The sequence below is a fragment of the Notothenia rossii genome (genome assembly GCF_949606895.1).
Source record: "Notothenia rossii genome assembly, chromosome: 10".
Classification (NCBI taxonomy): Eukaryota; Metazoa; Chordata; class Actinopteri; order Perciformes; family Nototheniidae; genus Notothenia; species Notothenia rossii.
In genome coordinates, this window is record NC_136908.1 from 57,161,020 (window position 1) to 57,184,019 (window position 23,000).

Below are 23,000 nucleotides of genomic sequence, written 5' to 3' on the forward strand. Positions count from 1 at the left end.
ACTACGTAACTTAGGGGTAATATTTGACCAATCCGCGTCGTTTGATACCCATATTAAGCAACTGACGAGATCTTGTTTCTTCCACCTACGAAACGTTAGTAAACTGAGAGCTGTAGTTTCAACACCCGACCTAGAATTGATTATACATGCGTTTATTTCATCTCGCATTGACTACTGCAACGCATTGTTCTCTTCTCTCAGCATGTCGTCTGCAGGCAGTCCAAAATGCAGCTGCAAGACTTCTCACCCGGTCAAATGAACAGTCCCACATTACCCCAATGCTCAGATCTCTTCACTGGCTCCCTGTAGCTTATAGGATACAGTTCAAAATCTTCACCCTCACCTACACGGTCAGATATATGGCTGACCTAATTCATTCTTATACATCAGCACGCCCACTCAGGTCACACATGCACAATTTACTGTCTGTCCCACGTACCCACCTTAAGACCCGCGGTGTTCGAGGCCGTGGCTCCTAAGCTATGGAACGCTCATCCCGCTCATCTACGGTCTGCTGACTCTGTTGACTCCTTTAAAACTAATTTAAAGACATTCCTGTTTGGGAAGGCGTTTGGGTAACCGGTGTGCTTGCTTTTATTCTATTTTATACTATGTTTTTATTTTGTTTTCATTGTGTTTTATTGTGTTTTCATTGTGTTTTTATTGTGTTTTGATGCTTTTATGACTTCTCAACACTTGGCTTGTGTGGTCATTATCATAGTACGATTCCTATGATGATGTTTTATTGTTTTGTCAAGCACTTTGTCTGTGAAAAGCGCTTTATAAATAAACTTTACTTACTTACTTACTTCCCCACACCTACTATTTCACATTTCTTTCCTTAACTGTTACGAAATACAGTCGGTTCTTCTTTCTTAAAATAGATAAATAGATTCTCCTTCCTATTATAACATGTATTCTTCGTTGTAATGTAGCATTTTTTATACATAGCTTCTCATTGACACAGTTTAGAAGTAATTGAGAGGCGCTCACTTACTATTTTTACCCATTAGTCAATGTCTGGAGCGGGTCAGACGAGTAACACTTTCCCAGCTCACACCCAGCACATGCATTCATGTTTCCCCATGTGGTTTATGAGATGCACTTCTTTAATAAAGTCAAAGCAGGGAGCGGTCATTGTTAGTGCGCTCTGCGGGTGACAGGGCCTCTGAGTGATGATGTCACCACTATGGAATGTTTCTTGGAAGGAAAAAACTATTTACAAATAAGGGGCTTATCAGCAGTTCAAGGCAGTTCAGCACGAGGCTCAAAGCAGACCAATGTCGCCATCCAAAGGCGTGTATTTCACCATAAATCTTGGACTTGACTTAATTAATTTCTGAATGGTAAGGGGCTGAATGAAAATTATTCGGCCAAGTTTTTAATAAAGCAAGGCCTAATCATTATCTCGTAGTCGTCCAAATTAAACAAAAAACTTCGCCTCATCAGTAGGATGACATCATTTGAGTTTTCCCTCCAAAAAAAGAAACAAACCACACTGGGAAATGTATCTGTTTTCATGATGTGACACTTAGGTGTGGTTAGTCTTCATGTAGCTCTAGGGAAAATTGTGGTTTTGATTCAAATGACTTGATGACGGAGCTTTGTTGTCATGCTCACAATTAAATATAACATGTATTGAAGGTTAATGCCGGTTGCGGTGACGCTTTAAAAAATTAAATGAATTGCCTGTAGGAAATGGGAATGCCTTGTTAAAACCTGCACATCAGAAACCAGGTTGCTCCGCGTCTTGATGCGAAAAACTTTGAAAAATTCCAGATTTTCTGGCATCTATGTTTTTTGGACCGGGGAAGGGGAAACACAAGTGACTCAGGTTCAGTTGCTTCATTCTCCCCTTCTCTCACTGTAAAAACATTTATCCAGCAGATTCCTAAACCCTGGGTGTGGATGTGTGAACGAATGGTTTGGGATGCAGTCTTGTGTGGATTATTTTTACTTTTCCAGTAAAACATTTGTATCCATTCTTTATAAAGAAGCATGTCAACTGAACATCTGCTTTCAATATATAGATACTTCACACGGCTCTCTTTGGATTTCAATGGACTTTTTATTATTTAAACATGATCAACAAAGAAAAATATAACCATTCCCATTTCTGATCCCCTTAAAAAATGTACATACAAATAAATACATTGAAAAAGGTTGTGGTGATTGTTGCTTGAGGATCTGCATTCTGTACAAACTCTTGTTGTTTTTCTTACATGCTGAGTTATTGTAGGTCTTTCCCATCATGATACATAATAGTCAATGTGCCCCAGTTCCCAAATTCCCAGCTAATCTGTGTGTCAAGTGGCCTTTAGTTCACTGTCATATATGTGAGTATCGACGATAGACAATGAGGACTCAGCATCATGATCCCTCACTGTTTCTCCAGCTCTCTGACCTGTATTTACAGCAGTCACTTTATTGTTCAACGTGCAACTCCTAATCCTCTTCTTGTTGTCTACAGTGCTGTCTGTTTTGGTGTGACCCCCCCTCCCACTAATCCTTAATCCTTTGCTATATGTTACAGTTCAAACCCATTGTCTCCTCTCCACGGTCAGCGCCCTTCGAATACATTAGCTTGTTTGTAAAACAACAGTCACACAGTTTAGAGTGACTCGGGTCAGAAGACTATGTGCTTCTGTCACGGTGGGTCTTGTGCTCTGGGAAGTAAATCAATTCAGCTCTTTTCCATCATATGTTACTGATTCGCCGGGTCGTAAAAAAAACAAAGGACACAGCCGAGACACCGTTAAGAATCTGACCGTGCATATACAGTTGCAAGAAAAAGTATGTGAACCCTTTGGAATTACCTGGATTTCTGCATAAGTTGGTCATGAAATGGAGGAAGCCACTGCTGTTCAGAAAAAACATTGCTGCACGTTTGAAGTTTGCAAAAGAGCACCTGGATGTTCCACAGCACTACTGGCAAAATATTCTGTGGACAGTTGAAACCAAAGTTGAGTTGTTTGGAAGGAACACACAACGCTATGTGTGGAGAAAAAAAGGCACAACATCAAAACCTCATCCCAACTGTGAAGTGTGGTGGAGGGAGCATCATGGTTTGGGGCTGCTTTGCTGCCTCAGGGCCTGGACAGATTGCCATCATCGACGGAAAAATGAATTCTCAAGTTGATCAAGACATTTTGCTGGAGAACTTAAGGCCATCTGTCCACCAATTGAAGCTCAACAGAAGATGGGTGATGCAACAGGACAACGACCCAAAGCACAGAAGTAAATCAACAACAGAATGGCTTCAACAGAAGAAAATAGGCCTTCTCGAGTGGCCCAGTCAGAGTCCTGACCTCAACCCAATTGAGATGCTGTGGCATGACCTCAAGAGAGCCATTCACACCAGACATCCCAAGAATATTTCTGAACTGAAACAGTTTTGTAAAGAGGAATGGTCCAAAATTCCTCCTGACCGTTGTGCAGGTCTGATATGCAACTATAGGAAACGTTTGGTTGAGGTTATTGCTGCCAAAGGAGGGTCAACCACTTATTCAATCCAAGGGTTCACCACCCTGCACTGTGAATGTTTACATGGTGTGTTCAATAAAAACATAAAAACATATTGTTTGTGTGGTTTTAGCTTAAGCAGACTGTGTTTGTCTATTGTTGTGACTTTATGCAGAAATCCAGGAAGTTCCAAAGGGTTCACATACTTTTTCTTGCAACTGTATCCTCAAACCGCAGTGTTTTACAAATGTATGTAGTTTAAGTGTTAATCAGTTGGATATGATCAGTAACGTAATTGTTTTATCAGATAAGAGGGAATAGCACACATATAGCTTAAAAAAGAGGAAGTGAAGCTTGTGTTTTACCAAAAGCAATTAACCAAATAGCCTAATTCAAACACATTCACCATGCATTATTTAAAGGAATAGTTTGATACTTACACTTAGCTTTCTTGCCGAGACTCAAAATGATCGATACCACATGATTGTGCGATAGATATGAAGCTCTTTAGCTTAGCTTTGCATAAAGCCTTTGAACAGGCGGAAACTGCTAGCCTGACTCTTCAAATGTAACACCTACTGAACCTATATAGCTCACAAATGAACAATTGTTATATATTATTTTTCTATGCTTTTTCACAAAGCTGCAGGTCAAGGTCATTTAATTGGCAAAACCAGAACCTTGAAAGTGAGAGTTTGGTGTCAGTGAAGCTCTGAGAGGATGTACAGTGTGTACCATATTGCAGTCTCATTTCAGCAGGAAGTCTCTGCGGTGAAGGAGAAGCTGTGATGGAGAGAAGAGGACGACAAACAGAGCAGAGGAAGTTGTTGGTTCACAGGTGCAGTGTGGGGGTTTCCGTGTCCTTCTGCCCTTGGCTTGCGGAGGAAAATACTGAGAAGTGGCTCACCACAGACAGTGGATTGGTCACGTTAGACGTAATTGACTGTCACAGCACAACAAATGTACGGGAAAGTGGATGAACAAAGGCATCATGTAGACATGCAAATGACAAAATGTTAGAGAATTACAGCAGGATGCCAGAGAAAGGACACGCTGTGCACATCAGGGAAAGCTTTCAGAGTTGATGGCCTCACATTTACTGATATATTTTGACTGCTTATATCCCCTATAAGCAGCTACATATACACATCTTTACATGCAAACATTCATACAGTACAAAGCAGAGCAGAGTTAGGATCAAGTCATTGTCTTTCAAGACATTAGTAACTCTCAAGTCTGGATTTAATTCCCAAATCAAGTCACAAGCCAAAATTGAAAAGTCCCTAATCGAGACTTAAAAATCCCAAATCATTTACCAAGACAAGACTGAAAACTCCTGAGCCAAGTGCTACATCAAGACTTATGTCCATAGTCAAGTCCCAAGGGATGTACCAGGTCAAGTCAAGTCAAGTCAAGACTTATAAATCGTGATTCAAGTCCCATACCGAGACTAACTCCTGAGCTCATCTGTTACGTCCTAAATCAAGTTTTAAGCCGAGACTGACGAGTCCAAAGTCCAGAGATAAAACCAAGTCCCAAGTCAGGTCATTCAAGATTCATGATTCAAAGGTTTAATGTCAATCACATACACAACTACAGCCAAGACTGACAAGTCCTTAGTCAATTCCCTTTTGAATACTGACAAGTCCAGGCTCAAAACAAGCTTTGCATGACAGGAATAAAAGCTTCCTGCAGGCTAACATGGTGCAGAAGAGTTTCTAAAGTGGGGATTATCTGGATCAACCGCATTCAAACGACTTCATTTGAATATGTAGAGCCTGATAGAAAGTCATTGTTATGGTGTTTAAACAGCAGTTGTCTTTCTGTTTGACCAACACATTACAAAATATGCTCTTACAGGAATAAAAAAACTGAATGGGGAGTAACTTATCGTCATGGTTACACAATGCAATGTGTCCTGCTCTGGTCGGTGTATAATATCTTTACACTTTGTAGGCTACTATGTGAGTGGGGGTGGGGCACATAGCCTACACAGAGGATTAAAAAAGGCAGTCAACCCCATATCACTCTCACACACACACACACACACACACACACACACACACACACACACACACACACACACACACACACACACACACACACACACACACACACACAATGTACAAGTATTTCCATACATAAGGAGGTGGAGTGTTCATGGGAGTATTCTCCCAGCTGTGGAGGCCACAGGTGGGGTTGTGGGGAGGGAGAAGGATTGAGCCGTGTGTGTGTGTGTGTGTGTGTGTGTGTGTGTGTGTGTGTGTGTGTGTGTGTGTGTGTGTGTGTGTGTGTGTGTGTGTGTGTGTGTGTGTGTGTGTGTGTGTGTGTGTGTGTGTGTGTGTGTGTGTGTGTGTGTGTGTGTGTGTGTGTGTGTGTGTGTGTGTGTGTGTGTGTGTGTGTGTGTGTGCGTGCGTGCGTGCGTGCGTGCGTGCGTGCGTGTGCGTTTGTGTGTGTGTGTGTGTGTGTGTGTGTCGAGGTGCAGGGAGAGCGAGGCAACTCTCCAGCAGCTGGATATTGTCAGGGGTTCACCAGGGGAGCTTGCATGTCGGGGTGAACGGGTTTAAGATGAAATGTGCCTGAGGCTACCCTGACTTACTGTGTTTGCTTTGGGAGGGGGGGGGGGTTCCTCAGGGGCTGGGCTTGGGGGTGCCGGTATAACACACATAATGGGTTCTCAGATTTTTCTTTTTCTTTAAGCATTGGTGGCCAGTGAGGGTGCCGCCCTTGTGCACTTATTTGTAAAGGTAGCACTCTTTGTTGTTTTTTATAGCGGCTTGTGCTTTGAGGCCAGAAAGTGTTTTTATTTGACATATAGTTTCAAATGAAGTTTTTTTTTGTTGTGTATGTATGGGTGTGCTTGTGGGCGTGGACAGACAAGGAGGGGGAGGGGTTAAAGGGCGTGCGAGGGGGTGTAAATCGATCCTTTGTTTTCGTCCCTGCATGTGTCTGAGAGGGATTTTGTTTTGGACTCACCAAGATGACTTTGAGACGAGTTCAATGTCAAAACTATACAAAAAGCCAGAATAATGGAAAGGCACGTCTTAAATATGAAACATTTGGTTATAAATCAAGCAAAAATAAGTATGTTTGAACAAAAAAAGTCCTATTTTTTACCACACATATAAAATATCCTGCTTTAAAAATATACGTGCCTTTTTTTTTTTAAAGCAAAACACTACATTAATGATAATAAGAATTACTCTGAAACATACTGTACCTGCCCGTTAAGACACAAAGAGGTTTGTGCATCTGTTCATGCTCTGTGCAGCTTAGGTGAAAGCTGGTGTGCTTCAGCTGATGTGCTTTGGCTCTTATCTACATCTGCGGAAAATCTGGTTTGCATCTGGCCTTGGCCTCGTAGTATTGGGCTGTGCATAAGCGTGACAATAGATGTGTGTGTGTGTAAGAGAGAAAGACAAGAAGAGGGCACGGAATATATGAGTTGTGTGTGTGTGACAGGCTGGATAATGAGTGATTGTGTTATCTTGCTTGCAATCTTAATGTTGCTTCAATTGTGAAGATTTAAGTTTGCATAACAGTTTTTTTAAGAAGAAAAATTATACAGGCAATCTGTTCAACACCTGTGAGTATCAGAAAAGTAATGCATGACTTCGCAGCTAGCCTTATCTGTTTGACATTTGAGGGTGGAAACTTCTTAATTACAGTTTAACAGTTGGAAAGATTCCACTGGTGCATGCTTCAAAGGTCATTTTTAGAGTATATATTGCATCAGTTTAAATGAAGTGTCTTCAAGGAGATACCTGGGTTTCACACATGACAAATATTTTGTGATACATTTCAGAGGGACATCAAGATGAAGGAGACGTTGCTTTGAAAATAGGGATAAAGGGTGAGGAGATGGAGCAGGAGAGGTGAATGCGTCCCTGTGTTGGGGGCCCCTGGTATTAATGGTAACAGGGTCCTTATTGTGCTTAGGTACAATATATGTGCCGCAATGTCTTACTGCAAGAGAAACAAGCAAGAAAGTGGGAAAAAAAGAGTGGATGGAGACAGAGGAAAGGCAAAAAACATGTAATGTTCAGGTGTACTTCCCACGATCATAGCGATGTCGTTTCCGATTTGCCTTAAGATTTTTAACAATACATACAATGTGGGGTTTAAAGATATTTGCATTCAGCAAGCGGGGAGGATTAAATCAAAAACGCTTTTGACCGGCATTTTGGGAAATGTAGGATAATTAGTTAATGGTGCTTGTCCTGCTTAAGAGACTTAAAAGGCACGATAGCTCGGCCTCGGATTTTTCCGTTTTGACAACTTTTCCTTAAATCTGGCTCTTTTGAGTTCCTGAACTATGAAAGTGCACTTACAATCAGAGTACCCCTTTAAGGTTAGAAAAAGCAGGTTATCTTAAAATGTGCATTGTGTACTGCAACAGTAATAAGTATTCTTGCGCTTATTTGGCATATTTCGGAAAACTATAAGCTCTCATCCAGAGTTTAAAATAAAACAATCTTATCTTGTTCTTTTTAGATCACATTACAACTGAATTTAAGGTGTAAAAAATCATTGCAATACTATGTGTAATGACATTTTAGCCACTATATCTTAGATTAAAAACACGAAAATGTTTTACTTAATCTTACTTAAAAACATCTTTGACTTGAAAAAATCTTTTTGTATTTAACTTTTTTTTAATTCATTGCTAGGGTTTCTGAGGACAATATGTTAGTGTGAGTCTGTAATGAAGACCAGGGTGACGCAGTTCTGCTTGATTGAAGTGTGTGTGTGTATGGGGGGGGTTACATATCTGGATTAGATTCCTTGGAGCTATGATCTGGAACAGTGAGCCTTTAGCAACCAGTGGTGCTGGAGAGGCTAAAAGAGAGGGCCCGGCTTCTCTGGCCCTGAATCATTTCTCAAATCTCCCTGGCTGAGCTGCACTACTGTTATTGTGACCACTCTCGCTGCTTTCAAATGCATGTTCACATTTCATTTCTATTCTTAGCGGTTTCAAAACCATGTAAGAAAATAGTATTGACAGCAAGACGGCAAATATGTGTGTGAAAGTGTGCGTGTGTGTGCGTGTGAGGGAGAGACAGGAAGCAACTAGGGGGCCCACTACCGCAAAGTAGTAGTAGTAGTGACTAAAAAGATTCTGTATAGGTTATACTTCAGTGTGTCTGCCTGTGTGTGTGTGTAGACTTGTGTATTTAAAACTTAAGAGGTCACCATAAAAGCCTCCGACGTGAAGTGAATGAGTGTGAAATGCAGCTTTTATGAATATATTTCACACTAATTGTGTGACAATGTGAACGTCCCCCTCGGGGGCCCCACGGTGGAAACTCATCGTGATCTGTGACAACACAAATGGGGCTGAGTTTTTATTGTAAAGACGCCTCTGTAAAGTCACATACATTCCTTAACATACATTTAAATCATGTAGGAGTTTAAAGCATTTTATGTCTCTCCCAGAAAAAAGCCAAATGTAGAAGACGCACAATTTCTTCATGAACGCCTGTCATGAACTCTTGAAGAGCTCCAGGCTTTTTGCCGCTGGAGCATCATGTGTCCGGTGATGCAACAGTCATGGGTTCCCCTCAGGCTGTGTGTCAGAGACGCTGGAGCACACAGAGCTCTTAATCCCATGTTTTGATCCGAATGCTTATACCCCAAGCCTCAAGAGTGATTAGCCTTCAGCTTGTGACTCACTGTGAAAATATAACAGAAATAAACTATTTTTTATAAATAAGGAATATCCACATGTAAAGCACAATCAGAATCAGAGTACCTTTACTCATCCCATAGACCAGGGGTCGGCAACCCCTGGCACGCGTGCCAGCATTGGCACGCGGCACCGTAACCAGTGGCACACTAGGAATAAGTGGAATAAGTGTTCAAAATATTTAAATTAATTTTCGGATCCTGACCGAGACCGCCGCCAGAGCGCGTCTCCCCGTTACCTGCAGAAGGAAGCCATGCACGCAATTCAGCCCCGCTCTCTTTATCTCCAGGTGACTTTCTGCCGCTTTCCTCCGTGGTGCAGTGCTGATCGTTTCACCACGGAGGAAAGCACTTCACTAATTTCAGTACCCATAAGAAGCTGTACAAATGACGCAGTTTTTGCGTGGCTGTGTTTATTTAGTTGAAAGCCCAGTGGCGATCTGCTCATCTCTCATCGAAATAATATGCTACAAAGGGGCGGACTGGCCATCTGTGTGTTGCACTTTCCTGTCGGCTCCCAGACCGTAGTCGAGGAGGGCAGAAGCAACAAGCTTCAGGTTCAATAACCCACTTTAGCTTAAATGACTGGAGAGAGGCGAGCTCTTCTTGGGAGGACGTTGCATTTATTTAGCTGTTCTTCTGTTTCACAAAATACATCACAGACCTCTATTTTTCTGCTTTCCCGTTTCACTTCCAGAAACATACACACGTTCCCTCACTGTCGCTCTACCATTCACAAACACACATGCACAAGCCGCACCCCTCTCTCTCTCTCTTAAAGGGACAGCGATCTCATCTCACTCTGCATGACCCTAATATCATAACTTGTGTGTTCTGGAGAATCACAGAACGGACGATCGTCCTTATTATTATGCCATTTAAACCAATTATTTAAATGTGTATCTTAAATTCGGCATCATGTAAGTTGCGCTGACAGGTCCACACACTGCTTCCCCGCAGCGAGGCTCCCCCGCCCTCCTGCTGATAGTTGACGAGCGTCAAGCTCCTCAACCCCCCCCCCCGTTGATAATTCTCGATCGTTGGCACGCTGATAACATTTTTTTTTTTAAATGGCACTTCATATCAAAAAGGTTGCCGACCCCTGCCATAGACAGAGGGTACATTTACATTTATTTGTAACAGCAGAAAAGAGTCAAATATAGCTTAATATTAACTAAGAAGCATGCATACAAAATATTAAAGATAACAAATGTACAAAATACAAAATAAGGTGTGTTATGTACAGTGAAAGTGGCCCCCAGGGATCTTATTAATCAGAATCAGACTTCCTTTATTAGTCCTGCAGCGGGGATATAGTAGTAATAGAGTAATCTAACTTTTTAATATAGAGAAGAAAAACAAACATTAGTAATAGAATAAAACAAATAAAGACCAATGAGTACACAGCCTTTGCTAAGAATGAGAAGCAGCGATTTAAAAATAGGTTGAGACATTTATTAAAATGTATATTTTTTTACATAAAAGTCATAATTGCACACAGGCCCGGTTCTACGGGGGTGCATAAGGGTGCATTGCACCCTCAGTTGAGTCGTTATGCACCCTCATTTGAAAAATGAAAAGTGAAAAAAAAATGAAAGTTCAGGTTCAGCCTAAATATATTTGGGGAGAATTAAAATGAGCCGTCTTTATTTGTAGACAGCCAAGCCCCCTCCTGTGTTCGGTGAAGCATCATATGCTTAAAAATCAAATGTAGGATATAAACACAACTAAACTGCAATGATAGCAAAGCTGTGGCTTGTGTTTTTGGGGATCAATAAAGTCCAAATCATCGTTGGGCTGTCACATTGTTGAGAAAATGCTGCATTTCTTGCATTCATTGACATAGAGGCAGGGCCGTCGCTGGCCAACATGAGGCCCCACGCAAAGTTATATGATGATGCCTTCTGTTTCGCGAGCAGAGGCTAAACCGTGCCGCGCCACATTAATTGCGCTGCATAAGCTCATAGGTGTGCCGCATTTTCTGCTCAGTTGAGGCACCCTCCGCAAGATGAGGCCCCCTCCGCAAGGTGAGGCCCCACGCAGTCTGCATGATCGGCCTGCAGGGGGGGACGGCCCTGCATAGTAGAGCCTTAATGTTTAGCTTTTTAATATAATTTGTTGTAAGTTTCAATTGCTTTGTTTTCGTGAAATTGGCCTGTTTTCCTTATAAAGTGTAACAGAGATTGATGCATCTCCACAGATCATCTTAATGCAGGGGTGCCCAAGTCGGGAGATTCCCAGTCGATGTGCCAGAATAATGCACTTGAACACATCAAAGCTTTGTGATTGGCATGAGCCCATGTGTCGGGGGGTGGCTGGTGGGCAGTGGGCACTAGTTCGCTGACGTTGTCCGTGTCAACAGGAGTGACAGTCCGCACACACACAAGACCGCAATTATGACAGAAGCATAAAAGTCCAAAATATATCATATTCACTCCGAGTGGGAGGATGATTATCTTTTTGTTTATTCCAAGTCAAAGTCCATCTATCTCATCTGCAATGTGAGCGTGGCTTTATCGAAGAAGGGTAATTTAGAGCATTTAAAACGGTGCACAAACACTACGAGACGAATTCCCTCCTAATTCTGCCCTACGTTCTTCTGTTCGTTGCGTGCATGTAACAGAGTTAAACATGTGAATACATAATAATAAGTTTGTGAATGTTTAATTCATAATAAGTTGTGAATTTTAAGAGATGAGATTGATTCATTTAATATTTTAAGTTTTGTTTCCCGTGGGAACACCTTCCCGTTGCACGTCTTTCTTTACTTCCGGTATGTATTTTCTGGCCATCTGTAGAATCTGGAGAATCACAGAATGGCCAGTCGTCAAGGGCTGGCTCGATTCGCTGATGGCCGTTTATGTTTTTAAATGACATAATATTCGCTAGCAGCTCCCCCCCCCTCTCTATTTGGACTGGTAGATCTCGGCAGACTGGCAACTTTAAAAGTAGCTCTTGGTTCAAAAAAGGGTTGGGCACCCCTGTCTTAAAGGCTTTGGAATTCCCCCATTGTAGTTAAAAAACTGTAAAGACTATGGGCCCCCAAACAGCATCTTGCATAGGGCCCCCAAAAAAATAGAAACGGCCCTGCCCGCGGCCACTGTCGTGGACACTATTGCCCAACTCGCCGGCTTTGCCCGTCTCGCCCACTGAGGCGGAGCAGCCGCAGCCGTCTTCGTTGCCCCAAGGAGCTCCAACAAGCCGTTTAGGACAGAGAGTGAATACACATACTATACAGAGATGCTGTATGAGAAACCAATGTGAGTTTGGAAAATTGCACAATATAAATCTATTCTAGTATACCTCAACAATGGAATTATGATCAGTAGAAATGGCCATGACATTGGACCTTTAATAAAGGTTGGATAGTTGACTTTTGGTAGTATCATAGCGCTCATAGCTTCACTCAGCAGCGCCATCTGATGCTGCCTGTGGGAAAGATACAGCTTCATAAGGATATTATAAAAAGCTCAGTTTATGAGCCATATGCACTCATAGCGCTCTCTGCTGGGGATCGAGCAAGACTGCAGCATTAAAGTGGGAAAGACAAGGTTTCAATGGCTCATGCAAGGAATCAGAACAATAAAAAGAAACACCTTAGTATGACTCTAAATAAAATCTCATCATTCATACATATAATTGATGATACATAGGCAAGCATTTTAAATCGGATGACAGAGAGCTTCTGCAGCTTGTGTCATATTCACCAGATTGTTTTTAATGCCAAGAAAAACTGATGATAACCACATTTTTGAGCTGCACATATAGCCTTCAGTAAAACCTTTCAAACACTGTTTCAGTTTCCATCCATCCTTACTTTCAGTATGGCCTGGGTGCTGAGGCAGTAATAAAGGAATATGTGCCACTGATTTCTGCCCTGACATCGACCAGCAGAACAGCTGAGTGCTGTAGTGATGATGACGGTGTTATCAATGCAGCGCTCCACCCAGGGGCGGACTGGGACTAAAAATCAGCCGGGGAAACTCGACAGGCCGACCGGCCCAACTCTATTCCAGTCCGCCCCTGGCTCCACCCTCTGTCCCTGCTTTTCAAAATGTACTTGTCTGTTTTGCTTGATTGCCCTAATGTCCACTGGCACGCACACTGCTTGTCCCCAGGTTATGTCACATTCCTGCGAACATGTCGGGACAGAGTGCTCACCTGAAACCAGAATAATAATGACATGCACCCTCTTCCCATTCAGCATAGGAATGTTTTCACTCCATGATTGCTGGAAGCTTCTGCCAGAGAAAGAGGCTTGTTTTAGCTGGCAAACAACACACCTGTATCCTCATCTCATATCTGCCATCCCCAGCTCCACTTCCTAACCTGATTACTTGCTGTTACTTTTGGATGACCTCTACATCAAACGCAATGCAAATCAATAATAGAGACAGTAATATCAATTTGTTTTACTTCGGTTTTGTATGTAAGAAAATAGAGCAATGTAACTTTAGAAAAGAGGAAACCATAAAGGATATTTTGGATCAAAAATGTGTCCTCTTAAATTTAGGCTAGACTTACAGAATAGTAGAGCTTACAACAACTATACATGGATACAAAAATTAAATCATAATAATGTACTGCATTAAAAACATACAAATTAAAGTAGCCTAAATGAAAACGAACCTGAATTTTGAATGTAACTGTATTGATAGATCCTGCAAGTTATCCCCATTTAAGAAAAAGTAACAGTAATCTGATTACATATTTTGTATGTGACTGTAAGGGAATACTTTGTTTGTATCCTGATCAGGTAATCCCATTACATGTAATCCATTACTCTCCAAAACGTGTAGAGTACCCAGTCATGGCAGTGACATGTGGAATTTTCATTACCTCGCCCCGGGGGCACAATGCTGTCTGTGCCTGTGTATCGTGCAGGTTTTTTTCCACCCCTGCCTTCTCTCTCTCTCTCTCTCTCTTTCTCTCTCTCTCTCTCTCTCTCTCTCTCTCTCTCTCTCTCTCTCTCACACACACACACACACAAACTGTCACTCTCCCTCTGTGGTGTTATTGTGAGTCAGCCGGTGTTGGCTGGGTTTGTTGTTTGTGGTTCAGCTGTGGGGCAGTGGTAGTGGTCTCAGAGCTCCATGGCCTGTCGACCCCCCGGCTCTGCCTCCTACACCGTGGTTATCATTCCGCCCAGGAGCAAACTCTACAGCCTGGACGCTCCGCGCTTCTACCTATGGGTGAGTAGGGAGGTGGTGTGTGTGTGTGTGTGTGTGTGTGTGTGTGTGTGTGTGTGTGTGTGTGTGTGTGTGTGTGTGTGTGTGTGTGTGTGTGTGTGTGTGTGTGTGTGTGTGTGTGTGTGTGTGTGTGTGTGTGTGTGTGTGTGTGTGTGTGTGTGTGTGTGTGTGTGTGTGAACATGCTTTTTAATCAGGTCACCAATGACTATAGTTATACTGTAAAAGCGTACTGTACATTATACAAAGTTTTGTCACCAGTTGGAAATATATTGACACGGAATGTTCACATGACATTTCCTATTCCTCTGGAATGTGGAACTAATTATTCATTTGAGTCATCCTTTGAAATAGTTCACTTTTTAAAATTCAACTGATACTAAAAGAGATTTCTATAGTCAATTTAAACACACACAATCACAATAAAGGCCTTAACATGATTTTGACTAATCTAAACGTGTTTGAATTTAGATAGTATATTAATATTACATGGAATAAGTGTCAACAGGAAGGCAGAATCATTTGAATTTTTTTAAATACTAATAATTATTCCAACTTCCTGCAATACACACCCTTTAAAAAGATTACATTTTAAATCAGTAATAATGTTTTTCATATTATGAATAGATCCAGACTTACTGTTAAATTATCTTTCCTGTACACTTTACATCACATAGTGAAGGAAATAATGCAGCTCGAAAGCATTCTCCACACTGCAATAAATGCACTTCTTGCTGGTAAATCCTGTATTTATTATATTTATGTTGGGAGTAATCACACTGTAGTCGTCGGCTTTTGAAATAAGTTTTTATTTGGAAATGAAAAAGATAGATGACTAAACTGGCAAATGACAGGTTGACTGAATAAATCATGTAAAAACAGATACTGGACATTTAACCTAGGTGCTTGTAAAGTCCCTCTGTTTTAAATCAGTTTTCCATCGTAGCTCCAGTGTTATTTCGAAGGTAGCTGCAGTCATCCCGGTGATACATTCCCACATGTCAAGTCTGCCTCTCACAGCTTCCTGTTAAAGGCTGAATATAACCAGTTTTTCAACTACTGTAAATGTGTTTTTATAAGAGTTGTCAAGATTTGAGATTGCTATAATAGCTGTAAAATCTTATCTTACAATAAATAACAGGGAGCTTGTGGGCATGTCTTGAAATGTGATTTGTCACACACAGCCAAATGAATAATTAAATAGTGATACAAGACTGTCATGAGTTTCTAACGTCCTCTTAATCCATGTGATTGCCTTAAAACTGACTGTAACCCCATGACAGTAGAGGTGTGTCACCACCACCCTACAGTATGTTATGATTGCCTGTCCGTTGTTAGCTCTGTGTGAGCCCATTTAAACAACATGTTTTCCAAAGAGCGGGGACAAAAGGACTACATGTCCCCTGCTGCTCTGTAGATTGGCTCCACTGATTCAAACAAAGCCTCTGGGCCTCTGGAAGACAACAGGCAGTGTTGTGCACTAGTCAGCTCCATGGTGCCATCAAACAAACACAAACACGTCACAAAACTGTCTGTACCTCCAAATAAACATTTATGATTTTGTTTCTGGGAGGTTTCCTGCTTTTTTCAACTGTGGAAATGTGACCGGAAGAGTCTGGATACTGTCTCTGAAAGATATATATTTTTTTAATGGGGGTGAAATGAAGTACTTATCCATAGTGAGTTGTATGTACAGTAGATGGTGGTCGACCTGCCACCAGTATGGAGAAACAGGAAGTACTACTGGCACAGAGGCTATGTCCTGCTTTGTACACAGGCAGAAATGAAATATATTTTAGCAACCTAAACAAGAGCCCAGCCTGAAAACATTTGATTCCAGTTAAAGTATTTGATATATTTAGAAAATTCTCACTGCTTTACCTTGCCATTGGACTGCTTTCTCACCGGGAACTACATTGGTTTCCTAAGCTTTTTTGAAAAGCAACCAGACTCCATTGACAAAACTATGATTTTACCTCTCAGAACCTGGTAATAGCTGGTTAACCACTGCCTCAATGGTAGAGTTTATTTGAATAAGGTAAAATTGCAATTTTTATCAAAGGAGAATGGTATCTTTGGCCAGAGCATAAATAACAAATTCAGCGTACCATACGAAAACGAGGTTGGCGACAAGGTAAAGGTTAAACTCTTAATATAGCGTATATATTGGGTGCAGTCAACATGTCCTAGTGTCCTTCGGCAACGCCTAGTTGCTCTCGTTGGCATGTCAACAGCACTTTAGTGGACTTTAACTAAATGTTTTATGTCAACAGATTTCACATAAGTGTATTAGGTTGAACTGAATATTTGTTATTTGAACTTAATATTATTGCTTTCAATGAACCTAATACAGTTATGTGAAATCTGTTGACATGATACATTTAATTAAAGTCAACGTTTCAGTTTTTGAGTGTTTATGTAAGCCACTTTGGACAAAAGCGTCAGCCAAAAGGCATCTAAGGTAAATATTTAAAGCATACTCAGACACAAATATATGTTTATTTGCTGATTCCACAGTTCACAGTACATTTCTTAGCTTCCTTTCAAGTAGCCTACTGCTTTCTGTTTCTCCAGACTGGGCGTAACAAGGTTCTGATTGGCCCCGGTGCAAATATTTTTTTGGCCTCCGGCTCCGGCTGCCGCTGCACGTCAACATTGCTAACGTTAGCGCTCGATTTCGAGGACGATGTATGAAAAAAAAAAGCAGTCTAATTTTGTCAGTTTAGCTGTTACATCTCCTTGTTCTCTCTTGTCCTTTCTCTTTTGAGCGCTGCTCTTGTGCTTTGGTTTGCTGTGCATTATAAATGCAAGCTATTACATTTTTTATAATGCTGCGTTGCACCGGCTGCACCGGCGATAGTTACGCCACTGGTGATACACCTATGTTTAAGTAGGCCTACCTTTATTAAACCCCACTTCAAACATCCTGACGAATCTTTAAAATTCACATGATTAAGAGGTTTTCCTCCCACCTCAGGTTAAGCGTCTGAAGGACTTGGAGCAGGAGAAGGACGCTCTGTGCTCGGGCATGGAGGTTCTGGAGAAGGCCCGCCTCTGGTACCTCCAGCGGCTGGAGGAGAACCGAGCCAGGCAGGGCAGCTTCCAGACCCAGCAGAGTGGGGTCAACCCCCGGCAGGACGGAGCAGCAGAGGTAGGAGGCTGGGCGAGTGCATGGCCTAATTGACTCATTGATACTAATAATAACTCCGTCTTCTGTCACTCATGGTGTAAACGCCCGCTGCCCTGCGTCTCTGCAGGCCTGGTCTTGCCTCCTCAGGTCTCGGATCCAGCGGGTGAACGGCTCTCTGGGCTCTGTGATGACTGATCCCAATGTGACCAGCGGCAGCATCGCCTCTCTGCCCGACGCAGTGACCGACAGCGACCTCCGGTGGCAGAATACAGCACTGGCTCAGGTGAGGAGAGCAGAAAATGTGGGAAATGTTATTACTGTAAACCAGGGGTGTCCAAACTTTTTTCACCGAGAGCCACATACAGAAAAATATACAAAGGGCTGGGCCACTCACTAGAGGTATATTGCCTCATACGTTCAGTTATAAGTTAGCCAAATCAATCAGATGTAGGCTAGGTAAATTATGCTCGTGAGTGTTGAAAGCTCATCCTTTCAAACAGAAGCCTCAGATTGATTATAATAAGGAGAAATAGGTCTTATTAACACATGAATAATACTGTGTAATATATTTTTACATTTATATTTAAGAAGTACAATATGAGACAAGCACAAGTTTCATTTGTGGGCCATATTCCATTATACCTTTTTAATTTGATGAGGGCCGATTCAAAATGGTCCGCAGGCCGCATTTTGCCCCTGGGCCGTAGTTTGGACACCCCTCCCGTAAAGCTTAAAAACTGTTCAAATGCCTTTGTTTAAATTTGCAATAGTTTCTGATCGATTAGTCTGTTTGCTTCTTTTTGATGTGGCCATTGTTTCCATATTTTTGACAGGACGTGAGCGACAAGAACCGTAAGATCTCACTTTTGGAATTCGAAAAAGACACCATCCTTGAGCAGCTTGATGAACTGCAGGCTCGTTAATCACATCATTTCACTTCATGTCACAAATTTGCTAACTTATACCCACTTGTAAATATGTATTTAATTTAATAAATTACACTTACGGATGGATCGTTGGCTTCTGTGTAATCCTTCAAGAACTAACCAGTTTTTGCTGAATCACTGAAACTTGACTGACCTGATTTTGTAACTTTATTATAACCAAGCCCTGTTGTAATTATGCATCATTATAATATATTATAATAATAATTTTCTTCTTCTTAATCCAGTAGTTAACTTCATAAAAGAGATGCAGGGAGTGGACAAAATCATCAACTATATACGTCAATATTTAGGGGCGAATCTTTCAAACAATTTTGAGAAATGTGTTCTTTTTGAGAATTTCCATTTTATAAAATAAGATATATTTCTAAAGATGGAACTACCAAAAGGTATATAAGAAGTTTAACCTTCAAGTACTGCTTACATCTTAATGTATCTGCAACAATGATCCAATAATGCAAAACATGACACTGGTAGTGAGCATTCTGTGTGAGTACCATTACTTTTGACACTTTAAGTACATTTTCTTGCTAATATAATTGCAATTTTGTTTAGTAGTGTAGCTCATAAATACATTATTTTCCCACAAATGCAATGTAAACTACATTATGCAACACTTGCTTCAACCACTTATACAGGTATCTACTGGAAATGGAGGGTTGTAAAATACCTTCTTTTTTAATAATCCCAAATGGTGGACATTTTTCAGCCTTGATACGGTAAATTAGCATTTACAGTGTAATAAAATGACCAAGGCAGCTGAGAAATTGTTTAAGCTAAAGTGCATCAACATATTTTCCCCGCATCACTGTGTGTCCTGTTACTCGCATTTGTTCCGTTTCCGTCTCTGAATGTGGGCTCTGTGTCTCGACACGTTGCAGAAACCTTACCCGGTGGTCCCGCACTGATCTTATTGAACTGATAAACGTTATCTATCCAAGTCATCGTGCATGTTAGCAGGTATTTTCTCTCCTGCACAGCACTAATCTGCAGCCTTAAACACAAAAGGCAACACTAGCAGGCTTATCAAAGAACTCTAATCCGTCACACACACAGGAGTCCTCTGATCATGTTATTTTAGATATTTATTTTTTCCATTTCAATAATCCATTCCCTCCTCCATCTTGGTTGATTATTCCACCCGTGGATGGATTTTTTAGCCGGAGCAGGAAACCAAAGTGTCAGGGGCCCAACTGGCTTTCACCTATAATATGTAAGTCAAAGACGCATGTACCAACCAAGATACATATCCAGCAACAAAGAGATGCAGAACAGCTGCAAAGAGACCACAACAAGACTCAACAAAAAAAAAAAACTACAAAAAATAGACCCACTATAAAGAGTGACAAATATAGACATGCAAAACACCTTTACACTTAAAGGACAGAAAGACAGAAATTGACTTTGAAGTCACAAAGCAGCAACAAAAAGAGGCTAAACAAACAACCATACAGTCTGCCTTGCTTCTATGTTGTACAGATACTGAGGCCTTTTAAATGACTGGTCCCAGGGGCCTTTGTCAAATGTTTTGCCCATGATTCTACTTTTTCTTTTGACTACATTTTCATATTTTATGCTTCATATCCTTAATTGGGAGAGCTTTTTTTGCATATCTACGAGGTCTATGTAAAAGATATTGTCTATGTGTTGACTCCAAGATATATCGGAGTAAGTATGCAGTTTGTAATGTGTTGTATGTGTTAAGAGGTTATTGTGGCATAAATAGATTCACCAAGATGATAACTTAAATCAGTTGATATGATCCTTATCATTACCGAAACATATAATCTTTTCTTCTGGCTTTTGTACTAAATCAGATTCATGCATTCGCAACTATACCTTCCAGTAAAGTGGAGCAATGCCTGTAAGGAATATGTGCAGGAATGAGATTAAAATCAGCGTGTGAGCTTCCGGAGAGAAAACATCCATTATAGCCGAGGCTTTCATTTAAGTAGCTCCATGTTCCCTATCTTCAGAATGCCACTGAACCATCCAGCCCGGGTACCAGCACTTTGATAATTATTGGGTCTAATTCACAAACTGCACAGCCCAACACCTTTGTTATGTCACGCCATCGTGGAAAGCAATGCCTTTCTTCAGCAGCAACACGGTTCACTTGCACGGCACCCTGCTGGTCTCTCCAAACTCCTTCTACTTGTATACAATATCATGTTGACTTTTTTCCCCCCAATTTGTGGTTTGGGTTTTTCTGAAAATCTGAAATTGTGAGCTGTTTCCGTGCAGGTCAGCGGAGGTGGGAAGCATAAACACACAAACATGGCTGCCTGAGAAATGCATTCTATAAGCTATTAGGGGAAGAAGCTTCCTGAGATATACGGTGCCGTCAGTAGGTGGTCTTTGAAGAGCACTTAAGGAATACTTAGTTTGAGGTGTTGTTTCTGTGCTTCAGGGACCAGTTACGCCTACTAGTTATTTAAAGCCTGATAGCATTTTTTCTTCTGTTGGGTAAAATATTTATATTACAATCTCAATCAGGACTAGACACTATAAATGTGATCCATTTATAGTAATTGTATTTTGTCTATTGTTGTCTTACTTGATTCCCTTTTTCCCTTTTATTTTGAATTTTGAGGTTCTACTCCCATGTCTTGATATAGGTTTTTTATTTATATCGTTTTTCCTGTATTCAATACAATGATAAAACAAATATTTGGTTAGCCCACACAAATTAAGGAAACGTAATATGTTAAGTATTGAGATGACATGCTCAACCTGTCAAATGTACCACAAAAAAGGCATAATTCTTCTTTTTACATTTATTTTTGAATTCTTATGCATAATATTCTCGTGTAATATTTTGTTTTATGTTTTTTGCTAAATTTAACTCATTCAGTTTATAAAATATGGTCAAGATAAGATTTTTCCTTTTTTTCCAATAACCGAAAAGCACATAACCACCATATCAACAATAGCAACAAGATGCAAAAAATGATACAAGCTTAAAATGAATCAAGGATGTTTTAATCTGAAATAAACAGATTTTTTTTTTAAATGGTTGTTTGTCCTATAGTATACTGAACCCCCCCAAATGTAAACAAACAGTGTTGATTAATGCAGACCGAATACAATCAGTTAGTGAATTGTTTCCATTTGGCATGTTTTGCTTTCTCCAAAATGTAAATAATGTACAGCAGATCACAGAAAGAGATACACTTAATATCAGTAAACAATTTCCTCACTGTCGTTGAGGCCAGTTTTGGATTCTCCATCACTGTTGCACTCTGTCCTCTGCGGCAGCGACGCACGGTTACGCGCGTCTCCAACGAGTGGCATCTCCATCCCGGACACGTTTAAGTCCAGCAGGCTCTGCAGGTGTTTGATATAGTCAATAGCAGCGCGCAGGGTCTCCACTTTGCTGAGCCGCTTGTCCTCAAACTCCTGCGGCAGATGCTCTCTGAGCCGTGCGTAACCTTCGTTTACGCAGCGCACTCGGTGCCGCTCCCTTTCGTTCCTTTTCCGGATAAAAGCAGGTTCAAAGGAATAATCACACACACCAAAGGGGACGTGGAAAGGGAAATAAGTTAGCCGTCTGTAGGGTAACCTCTGGTCGTGCACTGGGTCCAGATATGCGTCCAGGTGGAGGGGCAGTCTCAGTCGTAGTGCATCCTTGTAGTGTGCTCCACTGTTTTCCATAGAGAAGCCGTGGAGAGCCAGTGGAGGGATGAATGGAGTATTCTCCATTATGTCCTTACATGTATGAGACATATTTCTAATAGAAAAAGGGACAAATTAAAGGACATAGCGGTTGAATATGAAATAAACTTTGTGCCATCAATGCAACTTACCCTGCCAGAGTCTCCTCAAAGTAATCTCATGTTGTCAGCAAGAGTTTTCTTTTTATTGTGATTAAATCTCTAAGTTGTGATCTTCTATAAGTGGACACTTCTTCCTCGGGTAAATCTTCAGTCTGTGTGTCATCTTGTTAGTTTGGCTTTTGAGGCTGGAGGTATGGTGGGTGTGATCCGGGGCGGAGATGCAGAGTGGTTTTCCCATCAAGATAAAACTGTTTATATAACCTTTCTTCCTTCCGTTCACACTGTGAAGCAACTCATCATGGAAATGTACACTGCTGACTTTTTCATTGTAAATGTCTTGCAAATGTAGGCAACATATAAATACTTTTTATTTTCTAAGCTGTGTACAAATATGATCATTCAAGCCAGTTTACTCTTGGAGTATAATTGTAAAAGGTAACATATGTGGTGTAACACCTAATAATTCATATATTTAAAACGATGAGTTTTTGACATTAAAGTGATTTGACCATTTCTGTGATACATGTTCAAGATTGTATATAAACTGAAATCGAGATTGTTTGAGTCTTTATTAGCATAATTGAAAAGAACCTTTTGGGGGTAAGATTTGTATTCACACCCATATCTATGATAAATCCCCCTGCTGTTTATTTTTATTTTTTAAACAGTACGAACAAAGTTATAAACCAAACACAAAAAGTAATATTTGTATTTGTTATGCTAATTTTGATTATATATAAAAAGATCCCAGTAATAATAATGACAGTATTTGTTGAAGTAATAAGTAGTAACTCTTACTAAGTTATAATGCTGTCA

General features: G+C 40.9%; 2 protein-coding genes across 2 annotated transcripts; one reads left to right on the forward strand and one right to left on the reverse strand.

The window, feature by feature from the left end:
* The first annotated feature begins 14,126 nt into the window (after positions 1-14,126).
* sapcd1 (suppressor APC domain containing 1) lies at positions 14,127-18,474 on the forward strand. Its single transcript, XM_079656142.1, has 4 exons — positions 14,127-14,339; positions 17,312-17,485; positions 17,592-17,747; positions 18,298-18,474. The coding sequence occupies exons 1-4, from the start codon at positions 14,241-14,243 to the stop codon at positions 18,385-18,387; spliced, it is 519 nt and encodes a 172-aa protein (XP_079512268.1). The 5' UTR covers positions 14,127-14,240; the 3' UTR covers positions 18,388-18,474.
* A 3,114-nt stretch (positions 18,475-21,588) lies between these two features.
* On the reverse strand, positions 21,589-22,272 carry LOC307023209 (achaete-scute homolog 5-like; the record flags this gene model as incomplete). Its single annotated transcript, XM_079656317.1, has 1 exon — positions 21,589-22,272. The coding sequence occupies exon 1, from the start codon at positions 22,132-22,134 to the stop codon at positions 21,589-21,591; it is 546 nt and encodes a 181-aa protein (XP_079512443.1). The 5' UTR covers positions 22,135-22,272.
* Between the last annotated feature and the right edge of the window lie 728 nt (positions 22,273-23,000).